Source organism: Anoplopoma fimbria, chromosome 2, assembly GCF_027596085.1.
Source record: "Anoplopoma fimbria isolate UVic2021 breed Golden Eagle Sablefish chromosome 2, Afim_UVic_2022, whole genome shotgun sequence".
NCBI classification, from domain to species: Eukaryota; Metazoa; Chordata; class Actinopteri; order Perciformes; family Anoplopomatidae; genus Anoplopoma; species Anoplopoma fimbria.
Window position 1 is genome coordinate 18,813,820 of NC_072450.1, and position 26,783 is coordinate 18,840,602.

Sequence of the window (26,783 nt, forward strand, 5' to 3'; positions counted from 1 at the left end):
CGTAGTAGCGCTACTTTTAAAGTAAAATATCTGCATACTTCTTCCACCACCGTCTGAGAGGGACTTTGTTCCGTATTGATAACCGTAGCTGGATCGATGCGGTCACAAGTGTTCTTCAGGGCTGTGGAGCTGTAAAATCTGATCTTCTTGTCGTCCCTGAAGGCGTCAGGGTTCGGGGCTGTCTGTACCCTCCCTGTCCCCGCTGCTGCCGCTGCCCGCTGCCCAGGCTTGGCTGCCGGGCTCCGGATGACGCCACCTCTCGCTCCGCCCCGACGCAAACTCGCTCCCTGCGTTCATTTCATTCCTCTTCTCATTCCGAGCATTCTTCGCATCTCTGTCAGTGCGCGAAGCGATTCACCTACACCTTCCTGGCTGGCCCAGAAACACCAGAATAACTTGACATAGTATTAAAAAAAAATACCCCGTAACATCCCATTACTCAAAACAAAAGGGACATTTTATATGAGATATCAATAACGAGGTAAGTTTCAATGGTAGTTGCAGGTATCCAAACTGGTTGTAGACTTTGAGTTGACGTGTTTTTAAATATTAGACAATTTATTAAAGAAATGTCGTCTTATTTGAGGTGTTTACTATTTATCCCATGGCGTGAAGTAGCGTTAGGTCGTCTGTTTCATCGCTGAGGTGGATGGCCGGCTCTGGGTGCTCACTTTAACACTCTCTGTTGTCGCCTCTGGCTTTGACATGGCAGCGAAAATCTTTGACATTTTTCACATTTTTTGGAGAAGAAGCCCGATCATACGCCCCTATAACCCCCCTCAGAGGCCGTGTTGTCCTGTGTCACACCAGCAGAAAAGTCCCAGCGGGATTTGGCATGAACTACAAAAAAGATATACCGCACGAATAAGGTGTTTTTTAGGGGATAAGATGACGGGTGTAAGCGGTGGTGTTTTCCTCTCCGTAGTTCGCTCGGCCGGGAGTTGGAGGAAGATTTCTCCGGAGCATTTTCGGACCAGAAGAAGAAGAAAACCCGGCGGAGAGACTTGTTGCTTCACCGCGGTTTGGACGGGGATTTTTTTTTTTTTTTTTTCATCGCCATCGAAGTTTTGTGTAAGTACATTTTATGTTGTTGTTTGTTGGTTACTTCTCTCAGCAGTGTGTGTGTGTGTGTGTGTGTGTGTGTGTGTGTGTGTGTGTGTGTGAGATCCATGTTGTTACTGGAGGGAAAGGCTTGCTTAAACCCCTTTTACTGTTTTGATGGAGTGAAGCTCCTCTTGTGTGCCTCCCTGAGTCACTTATGTCCCCAAAAAACACCACTTTTATAAAAACAATGCGAGGAAGGAAATTTGCATTTATATAAAAAAGGGGTTTTTGGCTACTTTGGTGGTTTAAAATTATTTAAAAATGGTCAGTTTAAGCTAAACTTGGGGAGGATAAATAGATCAAATGGCTGCTTATAGCTTTTATTTGGGGTTTCCTTCATTGTTTTTCTTTCCCCTACTTTGGGAAATGCCTGCTCAGCTAAAACTGAACTCCCCTCCAACTGTATGCCAGCTGTGTATGTGTATGTGTGTGTGTGTCACAAAGTTTTACTCCTTACAATGATTTTACTCTGATTTTACTGGGACAAGTACACAGGCTCTTATGCAAAGGCAGTGATGAGAACAAGGCCAAAAGCTTTCATTAGCAACAGCAAAGTTGGCTCAAACACTGCAGGATCTCCTCTTTGTACCAGACTTAGTTTGTCTCAACTTGTGTTTATCTCTGACACTTAGCTGGATATTTTGTTGCTTTTAATGGTCAGATTTGGTTTGCTTTGAACAAACAGCCCAGTCAAGTTTTCAGGTCACAGTTTAAACAGCTCAGATATGCTGCTGTGATTCAATCAGAGTGTCTTTATACTACATTCATTTAGCAGAGAATTATATAATAAACTCATTCAGTCTCTTGTGAGCTTTCCAGTTGTGCTTTTTTCAGTATTTCAGTCAGCTGTCTGGACTCACTAATCTCGACATTTTATGGCTTCAGTTGTGTTTCATCATAAGCTTGGGGAAAATAACTTATCACCTCTCTAAAAAAAAACCAAGAGATTGTGAAAGTTAGTATTTTGGATAATAGTAAGCTTAGCAGAAGGCGTGACACAACTGGGGTGAAAAAAGACCTGCACAAGCTTGAACAAAATCCACTTTCAGTCCGTAGCACTACCACTAAGTCTTGGCTTACTGTTAACTGCTTTAAATTGTTTTTATGATACTTATTATTAAAAGAAAGGAAATGGAAAAGATAATGATTTATATAAAATGAATGTTAAAGTCCGTTATAATTTCTAGGAAACAGTGGGAATGCGGTCAGGCGTAACCCCAGACATGTCACAATGTAAATCTGCTCGCCTGGAAGAAAAGAATTAGGGGTAGAAACAGATGCTTTGTTTTCAGCTTATGCAACCAGTGGACCTTTTGGACGAGAGCCTGCATAACGTTTGTGCAATAATAGGACATTGTCTTTGTTTGACTGAATGAGACTTTAACACTGAAACTAGGAGTTACTAAACTCCCCCTGCTTTTTGATGGAGCATATCCAGAGGTGCAGCCAAGGGGGGCCACCTTGCATATCCATAATATTGGAGGCCTTTGAGTGAGTGGGCGTGATCCCAGTAAATGTTTCTTCTACAAATTAAATTTGTACATTTGTTTTTTTGAGGAAAAGGACAACAAGCCTATTTGAAGGACAATGAATTGCCTTACACACACATATATATTTATACGAAGTGGAAATCCAGTGCTGAAATTGAAGCCATTGTGATGCAAGTGCCAAAAACTGCAGTTCATCAAATGGCCACTTGAGAATCCTCTTCGACCCTCATAATTAACGAAGCATACTTTGAACTTATAAAGGCTCTTCAGAAACCTATGGTGATGTCACAGAGCTACCTCCCCATTTTATAGTCTATTGATGCATAACACATTAAAACAAGATTGCTGTAATACTCAAATTGGTAACTGTGCCGGTATTAGTCTATTCACATCAAATTCGTAGTTAGTAGTAGACGTGTAACTTGGTTTTGCTGCCTTGTTGAGGTCTGAGGACAGAACTACAGAGTGTAGTCTCTCCATCTGTTGTGAAGTGTGGACAGAATAATGTGCTTTTGTGAAACACGGAGTGGACTGTGTTACTTCTCGGGCAAAGCAAGACTCTTCTTTTCTTCATTTGTCCATACTGTTCGAGGATGTTCACTTTTCAGAAGACCATATTTTGGCAAAACATATGTGAAATGTCTTTTCTCAATTTATGTTTCACAAAACATTGGAATTATCTTGCTTTTGTTTGTGTTGTGAGTCCGGCATAATGTTTACACCAGTCTCCTTATCAAATACATTTTCACATGTTTAAAGCTCTTACTATGTTTGTACAATGACATTTGATCTAGTGAAGTCTTTGCATACAGTAATGATATCATATGATCATGTTTACTTATGACATTTGAAAATATAAATGGTATAGTGTTAGGATGAAGCTAGAAAACCAATGTCTGTTTAAAACATAAAACCACAGTCACCTGGACTGACAAAAAAACATACATTCTCAGTAATGCCAAAAGCTCTGAATGACTCTTCAGCCACTAGGATTATTGTCATTTTAAATTTTACAATTACCACAACTGGTTCTTGACTGTTTTTAATTAAAGCACATTAAGAGATACAGTCTGTGGTTGAAAGTCATAATTGCCAGCTGGAGAGCAGCACCAGTGTAGTCCGTGCTCCATGCAACAGGTGCTTTTTTCAGCTGCCACACAGCTGCGATGTATTTAGTTTCTCAGGATGGCATCTCTTATTCAAAAAAATTGCAATTGGATTCACATTGTAATGTTGAGCATGTCTTTCTTTTCTGCACTAGAATGCAAATACCTTTTAGCAGTAATTTGGGTCCACTAGTGTTTGTGTGCTCAGATGAGGAGACGTCTTTTTGTCTTGGTTTTTTGGTTTGTGGGCTACACCTTTGCCAGCACTTAAATTAGTTGTTCATTTTTAATATTAAGTTAGTTGTGTTACATTATATATTTGTTACTGTCAACAATTGAAGGGTAGCTAGTATTCAGTTTTGAAATTGTTTCTGGACACTACATAACATACATATATGAACAGGATATTGATGTTAGAAATAAAAGCTTCACCTGACTGAAAATCCAAACGTAACAGGGCATGTTTTCTATTTGTAGTAAGAGGCTTGTGAAATTCCTCATGGGAATGTGAACACATCGCCTCCCTCGTTTTAATTGAAATGATAATACAAAATATTATTAGTCTATTTTTTGTTATGAAAATTCCGGGCTAGAAAAAGATCTGTGATCTGTAATTGAATCTGGACACTGTCATTAATTGTCTAATTAGATGTGATGTGTGGCAGAGGTAGAATCACATCAAAACATTGGTTTTCTCTATGCTCAAAGCATGCTTAAAAAACCCCAAAAAGACACTCCTGCAGGCTTCCAGACTGTGTGTGCCCTGAGGTAAACCCTGGTCTAGAAAGAGAATTTTAGAGTATGTTGTGCTGCTCAGCAGTTTGAGCAGGGCCCACTGAGGCCAGCGGAGAGTGCCACCAAAAAGGAAAAGCTGGCTCAAAGCCACTGACGTCATCTAAGTAAATCTGCCTCAGTACTGCAGCCATAAAATGACTGCCAGCTACCGAATGCACTTTGGCCCTGTCAACCACCTTAGTAAGTGCAACACAGTTTTTTTTCTCTCCTTGTGCATACTTATTGAAGACAGGCTGTGCTTAAGTCTACTCCCATTTTAGCTTGAGTTGTATCAGACTTTGCCTATTGGGAACAAGTCATGTTTGAGCCTTTCTACTTTTACATAAAGCACCAAATGATTGAGCTTCTGTGACCCTTTGAAGGCTTACCACTTTAATATTACAGACTTAAAATGCATACCATATGGCAGTCTCTTTCATTTTTGGAAGAAGGAGTTTGGACAGCGCAATGTCTCAACCACTCATAATTGACGTGCAGTTCCTCAGAAGTTATTAAGTTGGTGGGACAAGCATTTTTCTTTCTTTCTATTTGGAATAAGAAGACAAAATAAACGAGCTGCCTCGTGATTGCACACAGATGAAAAGCAATATCTACTCCATGAATCATTAGATGAGTCAGTTTCTGAAACCACTATAAACATTTTGAGTTCTTAACCACAATGAAAGCAGGAAATCTCAGCTTCAACAACTTCCTTTCTCGTTGCGGGCCATAGTGCCGGTAGTGGTGTTCAGCTTTTCACTATTGAAAGGAAACCCGTGGAACAAAGGCACACAGTCACTTCATTTAGTGAAACTGTGTATAATTTGTGGCTTGTATTCAAATGCGGGTTATTCAGTCTCTCTGGCACCATATACCCGAGTCGTTGCTTGCAATAAATTTCCACAAGACCTTCCATCAATGGTCGCTGCATTGTTATCATGGCTGACGCAGTTCAGGCAGGCTCTCTCTGCCCCGAAGGTGTCCTGGATTCAGCAGACGCAAAGATAGACTGGATGGTGAGCTCCCAACATTAATATGCAGGCTGTGCCCAGCAAATTAGTTTGGAATCCGAGCCGAGACACAGCAATGGAGAGCTGTGTTGTCCCAACTTTTCTTTTCTCTGTCTAATAGGCCCAAATAGTGGACATTTTAAACAAGAAGTAATGTTGGTTTATAATTACACCATCAACAAGGGTTTGCTGTACTGTAAACAAACAACACATCATTTATTATCATGTTTTCCCACAGTGTATTTTATCAAATTAAAAGATGAGTTGCCGATACTCTATATTGTCATTAGTGAAGAACAAAACCAAAAGTGCGTCAGTCTATCTCTCATAGTTTGTGACTTCCTGTCTAAAACACTCAGTCCATTTGTCTGTCTTTTGGAAAATAATCAAATAGTTCCCAGTAATTATATATAGTATTTTGCTTGAAACCCATCCCTACTTTTATGTGAATAAACCGTCTCTGTTTTATCTTTTGGTGCGCACGAGGAGTAATTACTTCCTGAGAGCCTTGTTGTAACCAAACAATGATTTGTTACGTTTAAACTTATTTAAAAAATATATATTTCGGCAAGCAAAAATGTAATCATATACTTTATTGATGTTACGGCGCTGTCCGTCATTGTCTGTTATGAACATTGTGGTCATACCGGCATAGCTCTGGGGAATATTTATGCCAGCCCGGTGCAGTGTCCAATGTAGGCGTACTGTAATATTTACCTGGAAATAGAATACCATTCATGTACTACTTTGGTTTCATACTTAGGTTTCGGACTTACTTTAAATCCTCACAAATTGTTTTAGAGTACTAAATATCATGTTTATACGTAATTTGGTACGCAGACTAATTCTTCAAACACTGCTCATGGTATCTTCATGTTACAGTTTTAAGCTTCCAAATGTTCAGATGAGTTTTTTGAATCCGGTTTTGGTTCCTGATGAGCAAATGTTTTAAGAAAATGTGGATTAAATTCATCGTTCAGTGTTTGCTACATTGAAAACTGCACATAGTGTCTTAGTATAGTGTCTAACTTAATAACTACCTGCTTAGTGTTTCAGCCTTGGATCTTCATTTCTAATTATCCACACAGTACCCAAACATTTAAGTAGCTTTAGTTTGACCTATGATTTTTGTGATCATGTCAATACTTTAGTGTAGTGGGATTTATTCCTGAATAGTGAACAGGGCGGCTTCAATACCAGTTAGTCGGAGGTTTTTGATTATTTCTTACATAGCTGACTTGACTTCAATGTCAAAAGAATAGAAAAGGTCAAAGTATTTCCACACTGTACACGGCCAGAAATGTGAAAAGGGAAACAACCTCTAATTGAATTGAATTTTCTCAACAGCTTTTTAAGGTAAAATATGCCAGATTTTGGTCCAGATTGCCCCAAATACTGTTAACTTCCTAGAACTAGGCAATATGGAAGAGCATCAAATGAAAAAAAAAAAATGCTGTTCGGTCTCATATCTACATTACTGATGATACCTCAAAAAAAAATAATGCATGTATATATATTTTTAATGCACCCTCAGTCAGTTCCGAAAAACCGTCACATTATACATAATTGGTAAAGGCTTTTTTCATTTTGACCTGGCTGCATATCACCTCCTATGAGGCTGTTTTATGACATACATAGTCCAGTGTGATATGCAGGACTTGCCAAGAGAAAAAAGAAAGTAGAAGAAAAGATGTATGTGGAGAGACGGGAAAGGCAGAAGTATATAAGGGGATAAATGATCGTGCGAGAAGAAGGAGAAAAGAGATGAGAGTTGGTGTGAATTGGCAGAGCTAAATGCAAATGGTGGCCTTCATGCTCATCACTGTGATTTGTTTTTTCATGCCCCTCCGCACGCGTCCTGAATGAGCCGGCGGCCAGCTCTCGGCCTGCTCTGCTCTCATAACTGTCAGGAGATCCTTTATCTGACGGACCTTTATTTACAGCTTTAATTTCCTGAGCTTTATGTGTTCCGCTCGCACTCCACATCACCGTGACATGGGCGTATGCTGTCTGGAATGCACTGCAAATTTTTGATAGGCAAATGTCTCCTGAGCTTTCATTACATTTCATGTTTGAATGGTCAATTGTATTTTTTATATATTTTGGTATTACTGCAGGAGACAATTTTGTGTCTTAGATTTACAGTCAAATCTCCCTCTGTTGTTGAGAGTGGAAGACCTTTAGACGACATATCTGATGTTGTCCAGGTCATGTTGTTACTACCTGTTTCTCAGTCTGAGGCAGGTAGAGAGGGCTGCTTTGAAAGAACCTGTAAATCAATCCTATTCTCTGGCAAACAAAGATTGATCGCATAGTGGGCTGATGGTTGCTGGGCGGTGGGATCCAGGCCTCAGAGTTGAGTGGGATGATATCAGACAGATTCACGGCATCTCAGCCTGCAGGTTCAAAGAGGCATGAAATAAACACTAAGCCATTGCCAATAATGGAGGCGGAAAGTAAGCTTTCCAGCCTCTCCAGTGGACCTGAGGAAATTGGTATTGAAAACCTTGTTTATTTATTCATCTGTACTCCAAACCTGTAGATGTATTCATGAAACCTAAAGGAAAATCCAATACAGAATCAAGAGTCTTGCCCTGACATTCTTGTGTAGTTTGGTGACATATTGTAGTCTGTTTGGAATTTTCTTTCGACATGACTGCAGTTATTAAAAATGTCCCTGCCATCGGCCCAATTTATTTTTTCTTAAATGAAATTGCAGTAGGTTAAGTGTGTGCTCAAGATGTTTTTTAAATTTTTTTAATTAAAGGCTAGAACTCATATTCACCTTTTTGATTTTGCTTCATTTTAAACGGTGGCTGCATGCCTTAATTTAGCCTTGTCGAGTAAAGCTTTCTAAATATATTCAATTCAAAGAGTATTTCCATAGATTTTTGATTAATTTCTATTTTGCCCTGTAACCGCATTTCGAGGTCCTCAAAGACCTGCTGTCAGAGACGTCATTCCATAAACATGCTTCTCCCCAGGTAATGAATTTAATTAAATGACAGAAACTAAATGGAATTTCAGTCATTGTAAATGTTCATAGTTAGTTACGTGTTGCTCAAAATTGAATATTTTTGACATTGCTGTTATAATTATGCAAAGGCCAGGATATGTCTTTACAACAAGCTGAAAATGTTGAGTTTGGAAATCACATGGTAATTACAGTTTTACACACTGTGGCCTTAACTACTGTGGGCCATTATGGGGTGCACAAAAGTCATTCAGAGAATCATTATTGCACCCTCTGAGATAACGGCACAAAAGAACTCCACATGGAAAATTACATTTGAGACCTCTCATCTGCTATTTCATTACCTTGCTCTGTCTGATGGGTGAAATGGGTTCTCTTAATTTAAGGAGCTGGATTCCAGCTTGCTGAGTGGTTTATGTAATCTCACGGTAAGTGTAATTTCCCATAATGCCATGTCACAGCTACTACTCTGCTTAGTTACCACATTCATTTATTGCATTGCAGGCCATCTTTACCCCGCATCTCACAAATAAGACCATTTCTATGGTGAACACCCTGCAAAGACAGAAGTATGCAGAAGTATTATCTGGAAGCCACAAGTGTTTCTATGGGTGACATTTATACTTTCCTTTGGCGGACATAATTAGTCCACAGATTCTAAGGCACTAAGAGACCGTCTTCGTTGACAACCCTGCCGTTGTTCACATGTTGCACATGGCAAAAGCTTCCAATTGATGCCACGGGATGCTAAGGAACCGATCTATTAAGGATTGGGATGACTTTATGTTGTATTATTTCAATGTTTGTATGAGGACAAGTCAACACACCCCTCCTCCATTTGGCATGATAAGATATAAAAACAACTGGTTAACCAGTTTAGTAGATTTTCTTCTGTATGTACCGTAATACAAAAAGTATGCACTCACCATTTTCTGTGCACATCTTATTATCCCCATACCACATCCTTTTCCTCCTTCATTGCAAACAATACTCCCCCCCTTCAAATTCCCAGCACATCCCACATTATATTGGTAATAATAACAATTTATAAACAACATTTTAGCTTTGACAGTGCAGCATTGAGGAACAAGAGCTGAATAAATGAAAAAGGGTAAAATAATAATTCCACAGATCATCGAAACATTTAAACATTTTGGACCGACATGCATCAAATAAGAACTGGTTCTGCAGTACAAACAAGTGGGTCAATTTATAATGAAGGAATAACATTCATTTCAACATCATCTTATATTAACATGTGTATCTAACATAACATAGGAATCCTGTTGTTATCAATTTGTTATTTTATAACAAAGTTAACAAGTAATGCTTCATATGAATTATTTTTTTTTGCACACTCTCTCCAAACATCTGTTATTTGAAGCTACCAAGCTAAAGTTAAATGAAGTTGGTTTCATTTCAAACTGTGTTAGCATTGCTTATACTTTTTGATTTTTTGGAAAATAAATGTCCACAGTAAGGATTTAGGATGAAGACTGTGAGAGACAGTTTGTTTTAATTTACCATTTGGATTTCAGGACTGGAAACATTACTGAAAATGAAAGCAGATGGAAAAAGGAAAAGGTCTTTGTGCTACTTGGATAAAAAAAAAAAAGAGAAGAAAAGAAATATCAGTTGGGAATGTATTCCAGAAACCTTTTAAAATTGCGGGAAATCTATCGAGGTGGAAATGTGCGTAGAGCACATGTCTTTAGTTCTGGATGATCTAAGGGAAAGAGTAGATGCAAGGTTACGGGCAACACACAGCTGGGTAGTTCTTGGGCAAAAGGAGATTGTTTTAAGACTTCTATGTGGCTCATAGGTAAAACTTTCACTACTTCAATTGTGAGTGAACCTTCAAATCTATCTTGAAAGCTTCAATCCCCAGAAGAGATTATTGCGCTGCCCTGTATTGATACCCTATCTGGTGCACTTGAACCACTGCCCCCACTACGTCAGAGCTCATTATTACACATTTGGATGATATGTGACGATACAAAAATCTATTAGTCTTTGCTTTGAAGAGAGTGGGGTTGTACAGTGTTGTCAGGTTTGTTGTGTTATTTGTGCTGGTTGACTTTGTGTCTGAGTAGTGTTTCATTTTCACTCTCATAATGATCAGCATCCTGAAGACACATTTGATCTCATATTAGAGAGAAGCCCTCTAGAAAAACATTGTTTATTGGGTAATTTTTGTAGACCAGAAGTGTTAATGTTTATCTGTTGCAGTGTGATTTGAGACATGCTCAGTGATTTAGTCAATTCAACATCCTTGACTGTTTTCTTCCCTCTCTTGATGCTCTCTGAAACAGATTTTGGTTTTGTCATAATGATTATATTAAAGTTGTTGCGTAGCCATTAGGGCTATAGCCTTTATTGATAGGATAGTAGGTGGAGGAAATTGCATAAGGCATAAAAACAAAACAGAGCCAGTGCGAATGGAAACATTTTTAATAAGAGGTCTAGAAGGATGTACAATTATGTTTGTCAACTTGTGCCTAAAGGTAGACTCATAGTTTAGCTATAATATTAGCTTTTTCTTGGGTTGTTTTGGTGTAGATGTGGGAATGAGTTGTGCTAAAGAATGTTTTAGTAGACTTAACATTATAAAGCTCTATTGAAACATACTGTTAGCAACTCTAGAGAAGACATCTATGCAAAGTCTTAAAGTTGAGCTGTTACAAATGCCACAGTATGTTTGGGCTTGATGAGGATAGAAACAAATATTTTCTTCTTGTAAGCTGGAAGTGATTACGAGCGCATTAATATATCATTTGGTTGGGATGAGAGGAGCACATCTAGAAAGAGTCCCAGCCTGTTAGTGGTTGAAATGGGATTTTTTTTCCCCCTCCCTCATCAGTTTGTGAGTTAGTTATGCTGTGTCAGCAGTCGGCACACAAAAACGGAATTCAGTAAAAGCTCTCTCGCTCGCTGGGAGTTTTTTTTTTTTTTCCCAACAGCTTGCTCCCATCCCCCCTTTCCCCCTCATGAACTGACATGCTGGAAGAAACATATGCTACTATTCCCACTTCCTGACAGCTTGTGCTGCTTGAATGGGATCTTGCTCAGAGAGGAAGCAGTTGTCTGGAAAGAGGGGAGAGATTAAGAAAAGAGAGAAACCTCAGTGAATTGTTAGTAAAGGAAGTAAAACATTAAAGCATTTTGGATCAGGATTTGAGGCAGAAACAGTTTGACAGTTGAGACAAACTCAGCTTTCTTTATGTTGAAATTGCAATCTGTTTCTGCGTTTGTCTTGAGCTAGACTTAAGATAAAAAGTTGCCCTAACATGCAGTCGACATGTTACTGAATGTTAGAGTGACTTTGATTTGAGTGTGAGCAAAGCGGAGGACACCGTCACTTAATTTTGAGCTCATCTCACATCACGCAGTGTGTGCACTGTACTCGTTCAGTCACAGTGCTGTATGCACTCAAACGTTTGACAGAGCTCACATCACGATCTTCAATCATGTACTTATTGCATTTATGTGTGTATGTGACAAAATGGAAAATTAAGCTTAAAGAAACAGTTCAGGTTGCACAGTGTGAGTGAAGCAGGAGCAGTTGCACGCAGGACAGCTGCATTGGACAATGAAAAACAGCTGAAACGAGCCTCATGTATACAGCCTGTCAGAGAATTTCCTCTTTAGTTTACTCAGGATGTCTTGTCCACTAGTTGCTTTGCCCGTTCCCTCTGGGAGAACAGAGAACTTGCCTTTCAGCCGACGTTCCTTCATTGTGTTCTTCTATGTTTTTGTGTTTGGTTGTGCCTTACATGTCTTGCCTTTTGTCTTACATGCTTTGCGTTTACTTGTTTGTTTATTGTTTCCTTTACCATGCATGGACACATTTTAAATGCTAATCTGCTCATCAGCATTTGCAACATAATCTGAGAAAAACAAAAACTGCAGCCTGCTGTGTCCGTTTTAGGGGTTTATCCACCCTTTAAGCCAGCACACCTCTGCCATACAAGTCAAACAAGTATTGAAAGTATAAAGTCAACCTCTACATGAAAAATGAGCTAGTTTCTCACTCGATCACAACACAGAACATTTAGTCATGTCTCATAAAATGTGGGATAGTCTGCTGTTTTATGTTTCTTGACAAGCAACGTATTCTGCTCCAGATGCTGTATCAGCGCATAATGATGCAGTCCTCAGTTTCTTAGTTGCTGGTTCACCCAGGAGCTTGTTGGTCTTGTCAATAGCTGCCGGTGAGGTGAGACTTTGTCCAGCTGTGTGAGCAGCTTGGTAAGATGCACAAAGGGGCTGGTTCTTGGATTGAGCCACGGTCTGTAAACAGGAGTTTTCTTGTGTTGCCTGCAGGTCTCCAGCTTGTTTATCCTTCTTTTTCTTTTTTTTTCTCCTTTGGCTTCTCAGTGGGGCTTGATTGTCTAATGTCTTCATGACGTCACGGTGTGACGGATGTGGATAATGTGTGACGTAAGCCGCAATGCTTTTTTTTCTACTTTAATTTGTGCAGCATAGTCTTGCTGAGCTTTTTTTTGGGCCTCACCTGTTTGGGGAGTGTCAAATGCTCTCTTATTTCCCCACCCAGATTTATCGCCTCAGGAATCAATTTTGGGTGACAATTCTGTTCTTCAATTCGGTTCTTGTTACAGCTTGTTAAAATATAAAAAGCAAAAAGTTACTGCACAGGAACTCAAAGGGGCTGAATTTCAATCGCGCCTCGACTTTCTACAACTGTGTATTGTTTCATGGACTCACCTCATTTTTCATGCTTGGGTTGCATTTCTCATCATAGTCTGCAGAATTTCTCTAATCTCTAAAGATTAGAAACAATTGACTCTGTGTCCAGTCATTTAATAAGAAGGACGTGCCACAAATCTAAGAGAGAAAATGTTCAATTGTTTAAACCCATAACATCCATTGTAAATCAAGTCAACAACATTCTTGGCGATGTCCAAGCTTGTTTGGCTGCTTCTGCTCCATATTGTGCTCTCTAACAGTGTGTACTGTGTATTTTTCATTTTTTTGGAAGCAGATGTCCACTGTTCTGTTGTGGAGAGTGACCGTTTGGTTGTGTTTGTTTATTTTGGAATTCCAGGTCTCTCCCTAGTCTGCTCCAGGCTTCAGCTTGGAGAGCCCAACCGCCACGATTGATCCCAGCAGCTGGAGCGGCAGCGAAAGCCCTGCCGAGGACATGGAGAGGATGAGCGACTCGGCAGACAAGCCCATGGACAATGATGCTGAGGGGGTGTGGAGCCCTGATATTGAACAGAGCTTCCAGGAGGCCCTGGCCATCTATCCTCCTTGTGGACGGAGGAAGATCATCCTCTCTGATGAGGGAAAGATGTATGGTGAGTACAGATGAGTGTATGTTTGAGTTTTAACCCAAGTGTTATCTGTGAGTTGCATAATATACAGTATTCTGCTATGGGTTTAAACTGAGTGAGCTTAAAGAAATAATTAGACTTTTGAGGAATACATTTATTTAATTTCTTGAGGAGAGCTAGATGAGAATATCAATACCAATCATGTCACAGCCTGCAGCTGGTTATCTTAGCTTAGCATAAAGACTGGAAACAGGGGGTAACAGCTAGCCTGGCTTTGTCCAAAGATAACCAAATTAGTCTATCAGCATCCTTAAAGCTCACTAATTAATATGTTGTATCTTGTTTGTTTAATCTATACAAAAAAATGATGCGTAAAAACGACGAGTTGTGGTTTTACCGGTGATTGTGTGTGAGTTTTTATTTTTAGACGGCTGTAGTTTCCTATTTAGAGAGTGGTACCAATCTTCTCATTTAAATCACAGCAAAAACACACACATATCTTCCAAACTATTCCTTTGAAAAAAAATAAAAAAACATCAATACATGGCTGTGCCGAATAATGTTATATTATAAGACTGTCAAATTTATCTGTGATGGGGACCATACAGCCACTATTCGGGTTTACAGAAGTGCAAGTTAATAAGTAAAGCAGCATGAACTATTAGTCAGTAGCAGATGGTACTGTGGCTTCCACCAGCTGTGCCCCCACTCCTCCCGCCATTTCCCCCATTCCTGGCTGGGTGATGTCATGGAAAGAGGGAATATTTTCTCTCTGTGGTGTTGGACCGTCTCACAGCCAGTCAGTCAGTGTCAAGTGAAAGCATAAAGCCCCTCAGAGCATTCGCTTGCAGCTGTCATGTGACCCGCTCCGGCCAAACGAAATGTAAATTCTAGGAGTTGCAGTGAAACCCCTCAGCTGCCACTACAAAGATGTGGGCTCAGAAAACAGGACCCTCCCCACTGTTTCTTCCTCCAACTCCCTCGTCCCCACACAGAGCGAGGCTGCCAGAGAAGCTGTCCCTCTGCTGTGGATTAAAGCATGACCGTTTTTATTTTTTCTAGTTATAAATGAGCAGTGCTAAGTGCAGCCCTCGCTGTTACTCAACATACATCCTCAGTATGATGCCAATGATCTGCTTTCTGGTGGACTGGTATATTAAAAATGTTATATATACTCCTAGATATATTCCATCTGACAAGTAATGGAGCGCGTAGAAACTTGCCGTGACTGATACTTGATGTTGATTTACATTTACTGCATCATTTACCAAAATGCAAGACCCTAAATGTACGTTGTAGGTGCTTCTCTATAAAATTCTACAATCAAATTAGATATATAACTCTATAAGAAATATTGTAACTGGTATTGATTAAACATAAACTGATGCAAAAGACAACCTGCTGAAATTTAACTCATGAAAATCACTTATAGACAAAAAGATAAACTTCACAATCTGAAACATTCAAGTTTTCTTTCTCTGGACAAAGATTGTTGCTGATTCAAAACTCCAAAGAAATGTTTATTTTTACCGTGTTGAATTTGCCTTAAAATCTGCTGAAGAGACAAATGTATTGTTGGATAGAGTTTAGTCCTGCCAAATGTGCTCAGTATCTGGTTACACATTGTCTCACCAGTAGCAGAATCACAAGTCTGTCATTCTTTGTATTACTGAGTACGAACTGTTGGACACCAGAGTAAAGTAATTTTCTTCAAGTTTGCAAACTGAAAAGACACAGTCAGGGAAACCTAATGCATGGTTTTAAGTTGCAAAATGATGACTATACTGCTGACTGCTGGTGTTCAGCTGTTTTTTTAATTTTTTTATTAAAGACAGAATTATGGATGAAGTCCTCCTTCTTAGCATATCAGAGTTTGTTGTGCCTTTGTTACAGAAGACAGATTGGTATCAGACTGATTTATGGGGGCTTTTTTCTGGGGACAGGGGCTTGTTGTTCAGCCCTGAAACTGTTGCTGCATCCCAGTGCCAATCCCATCATGCCTGAACTGTGACAATCCACCAAAGCTAGGAAGGCATTAAGGTGTCATGGGTCTTTTCTTGAAAAAACAAATAACACTCTTTCTTTTCTGAGATTCAGTCTGTTTAATATTAGAACACAATATGACATTAGAGCAGGAAAATCCAATATGTTTTAGATGGTGTTAGCCTATTATGAATAGTGACATTTTGATGCATCGGGACAATCCATGCTGGGTGCTGATTGCTACATTCACCCTGAAATTTTGTAAACAATAAGGCCTTAGCTGTATGGAGTGGCCAGCTGTATGGATTATTTCTGTGTTGAAAATCAACCCAGTGTTAGGAATCTTTTGAGGAATGCTTGGAATGTCACTCAATTCATCTTATTCCTCCGACATAGTTACAGTTTTTTGTGAGCAATTCTTACAAAATTCCTGATGGTTTAAATTGATAAAATTAGTATTCAGTATTTTACAATGAATGTTGCTTTTTAAGGTATTTATGAAATCGGATAAAAAAAATGATGGCATTTTAATGCTCAGTGTTGTAGATTTAAGTATTTTGCTTCATCTGAGCCACCATATCTGAAAGGTAAGCCAATAGTATAAGATGATTTGTTGTAAGAAATAAAACATGTATGCAGTCGAATGTATAAAGGCAGCTTTACTACTGAGAGAACTCAACAGGAAATATATTAATTAAAGTCCAAATCCTGGCTGCCTGCCGATATAAAAGCAAATATGATTTGTTGGCCACATGAATGTGTGTTCTTTGTAGGATTCTTCCATTTACATTTGTGCAGTACTTCTTACTAACAGTGCACTTCTTTTGATTTTCTATCAGAGATGATAAGTAACCAATGTAGTGGTCCTCCATGCTGCTACAAGGGATTTATCTGTCGTAAACATCCAGTGATTTGTCTTTTAAGAAAGGAAGGGTTCAGCTAATCATGGTGAGGCTGATATGGGGCTGTAATCCAGGTCCATAGGGTTTAAAACAGCCGCAGACCGACGCCACACAAAACCTCTCATGGCATCTGAGATGAAAGTTGGCTGCAAGGAGACTGGTATTTTGTATTTGAGAGACCCTGGGGATGGCATAGTGTTCCATACACATAGCTCATCACAAGAGGATCTGCCCTGAGTGCCCTTAAGCCCTTTGTTATCCTGGGGTAGAGTGCAGTTAATTAGCAACAGTCTCTATAGCAACTGTGTTGCGGTACAAAACAATTTCTAATTTCTGCTTCTTAGCTTATTGTGGTGTTTACCTGAAGTGTTTTGGATGTGCTGAGACCAGCGTTGGCTGGCGCTGTGCCAATTCTCTGAGGCTAATTGTGACTGCAATGGAAGACACCACATCTGCATAGGCTGCATCAGCCGGCACTTGCCCCGACCCCGGAGTTTACTTGGGAGAATATTTTTTTTAAAAGTAGAGGGAAATAGAGGGCCCTGGCCCCTAGCCAAAGGCATAAGACTCTGCACTTGCATAATTCACCTGCTGTGCTAGGCTGCATTCATTTATCCGAGAAATAGAGTTGATAAATGAAACAACACGCTTCACTCAAATTGTATGTTTATTCATTGAGTTATATATTTGCACTTGCCCCGCAAGCTAAATGACACTGGTGAATTTTTCTCAGTTACTGTTGGGGAGAAAAAAGGGAAGTACAGATTTTATTTTTTCCCATCTACTGACAAATAAATATGTAAATGCATACTCTATTTGAAGGCTATACTATGTGGTGTTTTTTTGGTTTGGGCTGCGGAAGAGGCGAGACCACCAATTGTATTTGATGCCACCAGTTGTGTTTTCAAAACACTTATGGTACAGACATATTAGTTTTCATGGGAATTTGAGGGTACTTTTAAATGCTTGTGTCATTATATCAGGTATAAATCTGGTTCTGATTAACGGTAGCAGACGTAATACCATTAAATGAATATTTAGCCTTACAATAAGGAATGCCGTCACCAAATACGTGAGATATCCCTACATGTTGTAATATTCCCCTCCTAGGTGGACCGCTGGACAATATGCGTCTGTCTGCACGTGTCTTTTGATGTAAAGCTTTTCCTATTACCACTCTGCTGTTTGCTCTGCCATCTCGTCAGTGATCCAGCCCAGACCCCTCCTGTGGGAACTAAGTGGCACTTGGTTTGCAGAGATGCCAAGGATGAGTTAGATATAATGAGCAGACCTGGCTTGCCCCCGATGGCCCAGCACGGTGCTCCTCTGGGGCTCGTCTCACCGGGCCGAGCATGCTTTGAGACAGAGCGAGCGGACCTGATCCTCCCTGCTGGGCGGATAATGAGGAATTCTGGGATCAGCTCAGGCTCCCCGAGTCACCTACATTCACGCAGAATAGAGTGTGAGGAACTTCATTGCAGGAGAGGCATCACACACCTCCAGAATAATCCCTCATTTGTTCCCCTGCCATTGTCAGTGTAAGACTACAGTGTTTTCACACACATGGTAGTGAAAAAAGTCCAATTATTTTATGTCCTTCCTCAAAATGAGTAACAACCGAAAGTGTAAATAGTATTGATCCAGGTATGATGAGGGAGGGAAGAAGTCTCTTTGAATGAGGATTTTAGGGTTGGGTTGTGACAAACTGGTTATATATTCATCGTGGGTCGCTATGGAGATGTTTTTCAACCTGACACAGTGGCAGGGATCGAACATACAAATGGGTCAACAAGCCTGAATCGACCATGGTTTCGTGACTCTCCTGCTGAACAGGTTGAAACACTTCTTCTCTATTCACAGGTGTTTCTATTTTCTATTATGGATTGTATGGATATTTTTGTTGATGTAATTGATGTTAATATGTTGATAATGAGGAGAGAGAGAAAAGATACTCTGACCGTTGTAACAACTTGGCTACCAAGGCACAATTTTGTGTGGTCTGATTTTTATGTAATTCTGCCAATCAGCAGTAATGTGTATGTAAACTACTGTCGCAGACCACCAGAGATTTACCGGTGGATGGGGTCTCTATGAATGGTCCACATCATTTGAAAGCAGGTTCACTAGAGAGCGTCATATACAAAGTGTGCATGCGGCTGAAAGCAACAACTGTGTAGTGTAGTGTAGTTTAAACCTTGAGGAGCTGCACATGTGGTTGCTCAACAAAAAAATTTGGGATGGTTCCAGGGCGGTTGGTAAAAAAAGTTTGTCTGGAGCCTTGTATATCAGCTGCTATAATAAAACAAAACAACAAAGAAACGATCAAAATGGGCCATGTATCGGCCAAAAGGGCTCATCGACGGTCGTTGTTAGTTATCGGCGGCGAAAACGTGAACGGGGTATCTCCACAGCTGACCTCTGTAATTCAAATATTGTATGTTTGTTTGTGCTGTTTTCTCTTGAAACAAACCATTTGCTCACAGTCACTGTTTTGCACTGCAAATGCAAATGTGTCTAAAATGCCCAGTGGACGCTGGTCAGGGTGTTTGGACAACAGCCGATGGAAACATCCGGGAAATAGATGATTTGAAATCCAGTTGATTTTTACCCTGCTTGTCGTGTTTGAGTGCTACATATCTTTAGCTTATGACCCATGTGTGTTTCTGTGGCTCTGAGAACTTGCAATTAATGAGACTCATCCCCAAAATGGATCTACATTTAGAAGCTCTCCCGTTGCTCTGAAGCAGGACTGATTTTGAAGTGCGTATTATTTGATAGCAGTGAGTAAAGGGGAGCAGATTTCATCTCTAACTCATGTCTGCGTTGTGGTGACAAAGCATTACATGTTGTGGCTTGTGATAGATCCTTCCCACAGCCTTGGCTGTTCAACGTGTAAGAAGTGCTGATTCTGACCAGACTGTGAGAAGGTGGCAAAGGATTTGGATTGTAGAAAAAAGACTACCTTCTTAGTCAGAGATTCTGTATTTTACTTTGCATAGTGTACCTGTATTTATCATAAATCAAAAATTTGCATGGTAACATTATCTTAAGTGGCACGTTTATAGGTGTACAGTTGACACATCACCTCAGATCATGCTTTGCATAAATTAACATTGTTAAATATGTTTTAATCTAATAGAAATGTGGTCCTAGTGTGTGTGTGTGTGTGTGTGTTTCTACTGCATGTATTCTCACAACTGCTTTGCTGGACAGAAGCCAGACAAAATGATCAGTGAGTTTGTGTTTGTGATTTTTCTGACCGTCTGTGTGGAAGTGTTTGCACTGAATGGTTGGATAGCAGGCTGTAGCTCTCTGCCTGCCTGAATCAGGAGTACACGGGGTGTGTCCCTGCTCTGAGGTCTGTGTGAGGCCCTCTGAGTCGGGCTTCTGGTTTCAGGTTGCACATTCCCAATTGGCTGCTTTTGTTTGACTAAAACACAGTGAGACTCCAGGCTTCTTAAAGATGCAGTGTCACTTTCGTGCTCTCTTATAGAAATCATCTGTTTCGTGCTGATTACATCATATTCCATTGATGAAACACTTTTATTCTGATGAGATCATCTCACACTGATGGGACCATTTTTGTGTAATCAACATATGAATGGAATCTGAATGCCAGTGTTATTCTCTCATCCAGAGCACAGGGACTACACTCCACCGCTAACAGAGACAGTCATCTATTTCTCTGCTATTTGTGGAATAGAGAAAGGTCTCTCAACACTGAACAGCATCCCTGGGAACAAAGGAAGACTGTAACCATAGCCATAAAATTATCATACTCAATGCTGTGTTATGGTCTGACCCCAATATAATATATGACCAATCATACTATTATCCGTGTAATGTAATAGTAAGTTTATGTTTATTACGTTGTGACTATCGGGGGTTTTGCCATTTATTATTTGGGTGCTTTGCCTCTCTCCAAACTTGGATTAAATTACAACTTTCAGTCCAGACTCCCTCAGCTTGTGCTCATGATTACAAAAGAATGCGTGACAGAAGAGCCCATCACGACCACAAAGTTTGACTTTTCATTTACCCATATTGGTCACAGCCAACATGTCTTCCTTTGTGCTCAGATGCTGAATTGATCCAGAGAGATTGAAAATATTGATTTGACTCCGTGTCTTACTTTGTTGTGGAGAAGGGGGGCAGTGCACCTTCCTCACTGTTAGCGCCATGTTCACACATAGGGACTCGCCACACAGCCAGTTCCTCGGGAGACTCATAATTACAGCCGTCCTTTCAGATTAGTCCAGCAGCCTGTCCAACTGTGGCTTCTCTCCCTGGTCGTTTATTTCATCCCTTTCCCTCTCCTGAGAGGCACACCTCAACACAATGACCAGGCCAACCTCTACAATAATGTATGTGATGATAAACACAGCGGCTCCTAATTGATAGAGTGATTCAGACAAGGGCTGCCTGTGCAAATTGGTCCCCTGTGAGTATATTGCAAAGAGTTGGGACTAGTGGGTTTCAGCTCTGGCCTCGTCTGAGAGGCGTAGAGCTGGGAGAGAGGAAATAGAAAGGGCTGGACCTGCTGAGTGATAAAGAGGCTGTCGTTGCCTCCTCAGCCCCGTATGAATACAGGCTCAGTTCAGCAGAGGTTGGCTGCTGTAATCCTCTCAGTGTCTCCAGGAAGGCTCAGGTTAGTGACCTGCTGCTTTGTGATGTCTTGTAAGATTTTGAGAGAACACCTCACCTTTAATCCCCCACTGTTCAACTAACACATTAGCTCAACCGCTCCTGACCCAGTCCATGCAATAAAGCCTTTTATCCAGCTCGATAAGGTCATTTGATGTTAAGTATTGATTTCTTTTGGTGTCCAGAGAAAAAATGGATTTTTAAAGAGCTGTTAATTACAGTTGCACACTGCATTATGTAAAGAACTTAAATGTGCCGTTGCTGAACCCTGAGTGATACTTATTAACTTAAAGTCTAAGACTGTAAAGTCCTTCATATTAACTAAGGAAACAAACATTAATATTTCCATCACGTTTTTCAAATCGTTTTAGGTTTGACTAGCACTTCTATTTATTACATCATCTTCTTCTGCAGTGGTTTAATGCCACCCAATAAGATAATTAGCACAACCAACTTCTCATATTAGCATAAGAGTAGAGGATGGAAAACGCATTACTTAGCTTTTTCTTTTGCTGATTTATTGAAAAGTCCTTTAAAATTTTTAGATAAATTTGGGTTGAAACTTGGTCAGTGACATAAATTGACTTGGTGAATGAATTTGCAGATTTGTGACGTAGTACTGTTTTATATTTGAATACTAATATAAGCTGATGACATCAGCTCTTTGTTCACCAGAAAGATGTTTAGACGCTTCTGTGCAAGTAAAAGTACATGCCAAGAATACAAACCCAAGGCAGTGCTTCCCTGGTCATAAAACAGTGACAGGCTTTTTATTCACAGTGTATTCAAAATGTATTGTCAAAGGTTAAAAAAGTAGATACACACACACACACACACACACAAAACAGAAAACCCCACTTGTCGTCGTGCCTCTATTGGTCTTCAGTTCAGAAATTCTCAGGCTTGAAAATAAACTGCTCTTAATTGTAGGCTTTCTTGTTTTTATGTCCCTGCTTTTCTTGTCTAAATGAGGACTGAATAGACTTGTTTCCTGTGGATATGGGTGGAACACCCATGTTCATGTGAGGCTATAACTGAAAGAGCCTGTGAGAATTTTATGAGACATTTAAAACACTGCTTCATGTAAATTAGAGAATGTTAAAAGATTACCATAATAATCACCTTCTACTGAATGAAAGTGAGTTAAAAGACAAAAATATACTTAAACAATGAAAGTTTAATTATGTGTACTGTGTACATTATACTTCCTGGTTAATGACGACTGAATCAAATACATGATACATAAATGCAGAGCCAGTTTAGTAAGAAGATACACAGGCTTCAACTTTTCCGTTTTAGCCCGCAGGCATTGGGATGGTGTGTGTGTGTGTGTGTGTGTGTGTGTGTGTGTGTGTGTGTGTGTGTGTGTGTGTGTGTGTGTGTGTGTGTGTGTGTGTGTGTGTGTGTGTGTGTGTGTGTGTGTGTGTGTGTGTGTGTGTGGAGGAGGAGGGATTTCTAATGTGTCTCAGAGAATAGGCTTAGTGTTTGTGATCATCGTGGCGTCACGCATGCAACGTCTTGTAGTCTTTCTTATGGACCCACGCTTCCAGTGCGAGGGTTCAACAATACGAGAAGTTAAAGATCCCGTAACAAGCAGCTGGTGGACTGGAGTCAGATGATACGATCAGTTGACATTATCGTCTGACTTCCACAAGAGAGTTCACTTCTTAAGGGGCCTGAGTGCTCGGTCGCTGTGACCTGCATTAATACCAAACGGAGAGAAAAAACGTGTAAACATGTGCAAAACACTATTTTAGGAAACACCTGCAGGCTCTGGCCATCTGCAGTCGATTTTATATTTAGATGTAATTGTTTAGGCCATCATAACTGACATGTTGTGTTCTCAGTATAACAGTAATGCTTGATTCATTCCTGTGAAATTATTCTTCACACTGGAACCTTGTCGCCAGCATTGCCTTTGGCCTCTCATCCAGGGCTAACGTGATGCTTAACTGATAGCATGGCTTTTTTCCCTCCAAAAAAGGGCATTGTCAATTTTCTTTCAAGCCACAGGTTCTCCTCCACTTGGCAAGCAGTGGTTTCCCATTGATATTGCCAGTAAAAGGCTTCCTGCCCCTGCCTGCTATTCCCAAAACCTGGGAGTATGCCTCCATATTGTTGGTTTAGTCTATTGTGATGCTAATGTCTGCCTGAGACCCTTGAGTCATCTATCACGGATGACAGGAAAGCTGGGGCCATTGTGTCGGGCCCACCACACACACACACACACACACACACACACACACACACACACACACACACACACACACACAAACAAACACACACACACACACACACGGAAACAAACACACACGGAAACAAACACACACGGAAACACAACACACACACACACACACACACACACACACACACACACACACACACACACACACACACACACACAGAAACAAACACACGGAAACAAACACAGAGAGAGAGAGAGAAAAACATATACTGGGCTTTGGTCTAGATAACTTAAAAGAGGAAGAAACTAAATAGAAAGGTTAGTACCAACAGACTAAATCAAATGTTTATTAAAAATTAGGAAATGTATAATCTTGATGATATTAAAGAAGTATATTGGATATTTGTTGCTCACTTTAGGAATGAGTGTTTTTCAGGATATAGTGACGAATAGCAGAACAGGGCTGATTGAATGATTGTTTTTATAATAGTTTGTCCTGCCAATTCCAATCACTTCCTTTTATTAATCGCTTAGTCGAAATAATGTCTATATAATCACTTAGGCTCAAGTTGCATCATTAACTGTATTGTAACTAGTTCTGATCAGAAAATGAAGAATTGCATGACGGGTTAATGTTAGCTCTGTCGTCACAGTCCGGGCAGCGTCATGTGTACATCTGCCCTCTCAGGCCCCGCAGAGAGAGAGAGAGAGAGACAGGGAGGAGAGAGAGAGAGAGAGAGAGAGACAGCCGAGCGGTGGGAGCCACACACACATGTAGGCAATCTGCCGACTGATTCTCGGCCAGGCCCAGCGCCGTCTCATGGCAGAGTGCTGGGCCAGATGTGACTGTGGTTGTGCCTGCATTAGAAAAAAGTGCTGTTACAGGAAATGGATGCTTTTTAAAAAGAAAAAAAACTGGAGCAGAGCAGTAAAGTATTGTTCTTGCCGCTCAAAGGACGAAACCAAGCCAGTTAAATTGTTTAATATGCCATTACTTAAATTAGCCCGAGGATTTATGTTGCACAGGTGCATCAAGGCTTTGCTAGTGAATTCAATGACATGCCTTTGTGTTTCATTCAATGCTGCTTTATTAATTTAGACATGAAAAAAACAAGCCATGTAAAATTCATCTGTGGTATGGATTTGCCTGGTGATTCCCTTTTATTTTATTCTATATTAATTTTGTAAAACCTGTTTTAATGTGCGTAAAAGCTGGATTCCTTTTTTTTAATTCTGTATCTGATAGCTGCAAGAGTAACTTTATAATCTTTATTATTCATTTTATCAAATGTATGAAGTGTTTTTCACTCAAAATAAATTACAAGAATATTAATCATAAAACCTTTTGACATTCAATTGACAGAAAATTAATCTGCAACTATTTTGATAATCATTTTAGCAATTTTTCAAGCACAAACATTCACTGGATCCAGCTCTAAAGAATACGTTTATTATCTTTGTGGTATATACTAAATACCTTTGGGCTGTTGGTCAAATAAAACAAGATGTTGAAATAGGCTATATCCATCTTTTCACAATTTAGTCAGAATATCAAAGAAAATGATGAACAGAGTAATCAAGGAAACATGACCATAACAGTGGTTGGAACCCTAATGCTTTGTATAGGTATGTTTTATTGTCTGGTGGTGTGTTTCTACAACATGTGTTGTTAAAGACCTCCCTTAAAATCTCAATTATTTATCTATAACATTGAACATTAATGAACAAATAACCAACAATCAAAGTTATATTGAAAAGAAGACCCTTACTGAGTTAACCACTCAGAAACTTCAAATGTTGCTGAATCCTGATTAGTGCACAGAAACATGTGACATCAGACAAAAACACAAATACAAAAGAATTTCAGGTGAAACCAAAATATTAAAAAAAATCTAGCAAAGAATTGTATGTTTATGTAGGACTACAATGCTGTAAGAAGCTGATTGAAAAACGCAGCAACAATAGAGTCTGATAACCGAGTGTTTATCAGTTCACCGTAAAGGTCACGATTTGGTGTCAGTCCCTCAGAACTGAAGAGCAAAGGCTTCATCCAGGTTGTAATCCATAGAGGGAATGTCAGTATGCACCAGTTTATTCAAAGGGAGAAGCCTCAATAAACCTTCTTTCTCTTGTACATTTCTATGTTCTACTGCGAGGGTCTTCACATCCACAGGGGGACGGAGGGAGAGAATTAATTAATGTAACAAGAAGCCCTGTACAGGCTCTAATAGCTATTACAAAAGACTAATGATTGAACATAGTTCCAGATTTGCATTGTATAAATACCTACACTGAATCACAACAGACTGAAGGACAGCTTTTGCCCCAGAGCTTTAGCTTTATAACTAAATATATTATCTTCAATTGTCTTGCTGCTGGACATTGGAAGTTATCAATCTTCAATCTTGAATCTTTATCAGTGGAGTAGATGATTCGCTCTCTTCTTCCATATGGAAATGTCAGTGAAGAAGGACAGAATACAAGGAAGATAACCTAATTATGTTCTGTTTCAATGGCTGTCTTCATTGTGGACCAACTCAATAAATGTCCCAAACTTGTTACCACTACCTGCGTTTTGAGAGGTTAATTTAATGGCCCCTAATTGTCAATGAGAACTGACATAACACGCAGTAGATTGTAGAAAGACATTCTGAATTGGATTGCTGTGTAAGAAGTGACTTTATTTACAAATGGTAAATATTGGTCGTATGAGGCAACCTGTTTATTGGCTTGTGTAGCAGCCCATTTAATATCAGATAGAGAGAGGTCTGATGTTTTTTCCAGTGTGATAGATACGATAAATATAAATGGATGAGATGTGACTGTGGGATGCAGAGTAGCAGAAAACTCCTTGCTACATGTGTTGTCAAGGGTGTAGAGTTCATGAAAAGTTGATTTAGACATTGGCGGTTTTAAGTAGGGTATAAGAAGTTATTCCTGGGTGTGGTATCTCTGAGGTTGGTCCACAGTGGACTGTGACAATTACCTCCATTGTTATTCACAACAGAGGGAGGCTGTCCCAGGTTCCATGGAGGAAGGACGCTGAGGGCCAAATTGGATTTCTGGCTGAAAGAGGAATCAGCTACTTGGGGTCGGTCTAGAGAAAGTTGAGCCACCGTCTCTTTGTGGGGCTGTTGCTGGAGTGCCTTTCATATGTTGCAGATCCTCCAGAGTTATTTAGATTCAGAGGCGAGTTCAGGCTGGCCAAGTGGAGGCCAAAAGGACACCTTTTTTAAATGACATGTAAAATAAATGCATAGCTGTAAATCTACTGAATTGTTATATTTCAAATTAATGGTATCCGATACCAGATTGGC

At 39.9% G+C, this 26,783-nt stretch overlaps 1 protein-coding gene across 2 annotated transcripts in view; it reads left to right on the plus strand.

Annotated features, from left to right (window-relative positions):
* The first annotated feature begins 407 nt into the window (after positions 1-407).
* Positions 408-26,783, plus strand: part of tead1b (TEA domain family member 1b) — a 46,403-nt gene continuing 20,027 nt past the window's right edge. For both annotated transcript variants that reach the window (XM_054613907.1, XM_054613915.1), the window contains exons 1-3: positions 408-481; positions 926-1,071; positions 13,524-13,776. In XM_054613907.1, the coding sequence (XP_054469882.1) occupies positions 13,620-13,776 (157 nt within the window). In that variant the 5' untranslated portion in view covers positions 408-481; positions 926-1,071; positions 13,524-13,619. The remainder of the gene's footprint in view (positions 482-925; positions 1,072-13,523; positions 13,777-26,783) is intronic.